The sequence below is a fragment of the Aplysia californica genome, unplaced genomic scaffold, assembly GCF_000002075.1.
Source record: "Aplysia californica isolate F4 #8 unplaced genomic scaffold, AplCal3.0 scaffold01398, whole genome shotgun sequence".
Classification (NCBI taxonomy): Eukaryota; Metazoa; Mollusca; class Gastropoda; order Aplysiida; family Aplysiidae; genus Aplysia; species Aplysia californica.
In genome coordinates this window covers 6,402-7,605 of record NW_004798668.1, presented here as the reverse complement: position 1 = coordinate 7,605, position 1,204 = coordinate 6,402, and the positions used below count along the sequence as shown (strand labels likewise).

General features: G+C 48.8%; 1 protein-coding gene across 1 annotated transcript in view; it reads left to right on the top strand.

Moving 5' to 3' along the window:
• Positions 1 to 719, top strand: part of LOC106013871 (cysteine proteinase 1) — a gene marked incomplete at its 3' end in the record, with an annotated part of 7,603 nt that extends 6,884 nt beyond the window's left edge. The window contains 1 exon segment of the mRNA XM_013090659.2: positions 560 to 719. Coding sequence (XP_012946113.1) covers positions 560 to 719 — 160 coding nt within the window.
• Positions 720 to 1,204: the final 485 nt, after the last annotated feature.

Here is a 1,204-nt window from a genome sequence, read left to right as displayed (position 1 = left end):
GTGTGTGTGTGTGTGTGTGTGTGTGTGTGTGTGTGTGCAATGGTGGGTGTGCTCCTTGTGAGCCACAAGGGTACAGGTGAGTGTGTGTGTGTGTGTGGGCAATGGTGGGTGTGCTCCTTGTGAGCCACAAGGGTACAGGTGAGTGTGTGTGTGTGGGCAATGGTGGGTGTGTTCCTTGTGAGTGTGTGTGTGTGTGTGTTTGACATGTGACCTGTGACCCATGACCTGTGTGTGACCTATGACCCCCCCAGCCCCCTGTGGTGTGTGTGTGTGTGGGGGGGGGGCTGGCCCTTCAAGCCTTGTGTGACATGTGACCTTTGACCTATGACCCCTGTTGTCTCCCCACAGCGCCCAGTGGTGTGGCCCATCCAGCCCTGTGACCTGTGTGTGTGACCTATGACCTGTGTGTGTGACCTATGACCTGTGTGTGTGCGACCTATGTGTGTGTGCAACCTATGACCCGTGACCTATGACCTGTGTGTGACCTATGACCTGTGTGTTGTGACCTATGACCTGTGTGTGTGACCTATGACCTATGACCCCTGTTGTCTCCCCACAGCTCCCAGTGGTGTGGCGGGGAGTGGCCCATCAAACCCTGTGTCGCCCGCGACAGCTGTGAGGCCAAGTACGACAGGTCAAAGTTCGTGCCGGGCATCAAGGTCAAGGACTTTGTCAACTTTCCCTCGGACGAGTCGGCCCTCGTGGAGAATCTGGTCGAGGTTTGTCTCACACAACAACAGCAATAGCAACAACAACAACAACAGCAACAACAACTATAACAACAGCAACAACAACAACTATACTATAACAACAACATCATAAACAAAAACGACAACGACAACAACAACGACAACAACAACGACAACAACAACAACAACAACAACAACAACAACAATAACAACAACTGCAACAACAACAATAGCAACAACTGCCATCACAACAATAACAACAGCAGGAGCAGCAGCAGCAACAGCAACAACAACGAAAATGATAACAATAACGGTATCGTAATGTATCATAATAATGATAATAGATCTAATAACGGTATCGTAATGTATCATAATAATAATAATCATCATCGTAATAATACAGAGGAATCCTGTTATAACGAGAGGGAGGGGGCCGGTGCAAAACATCCGTTATAGCAGGATTCTCGTTAAAAGGGATCCAGTAATACATTCAAGGGAAATAGTACCGTAGGCCG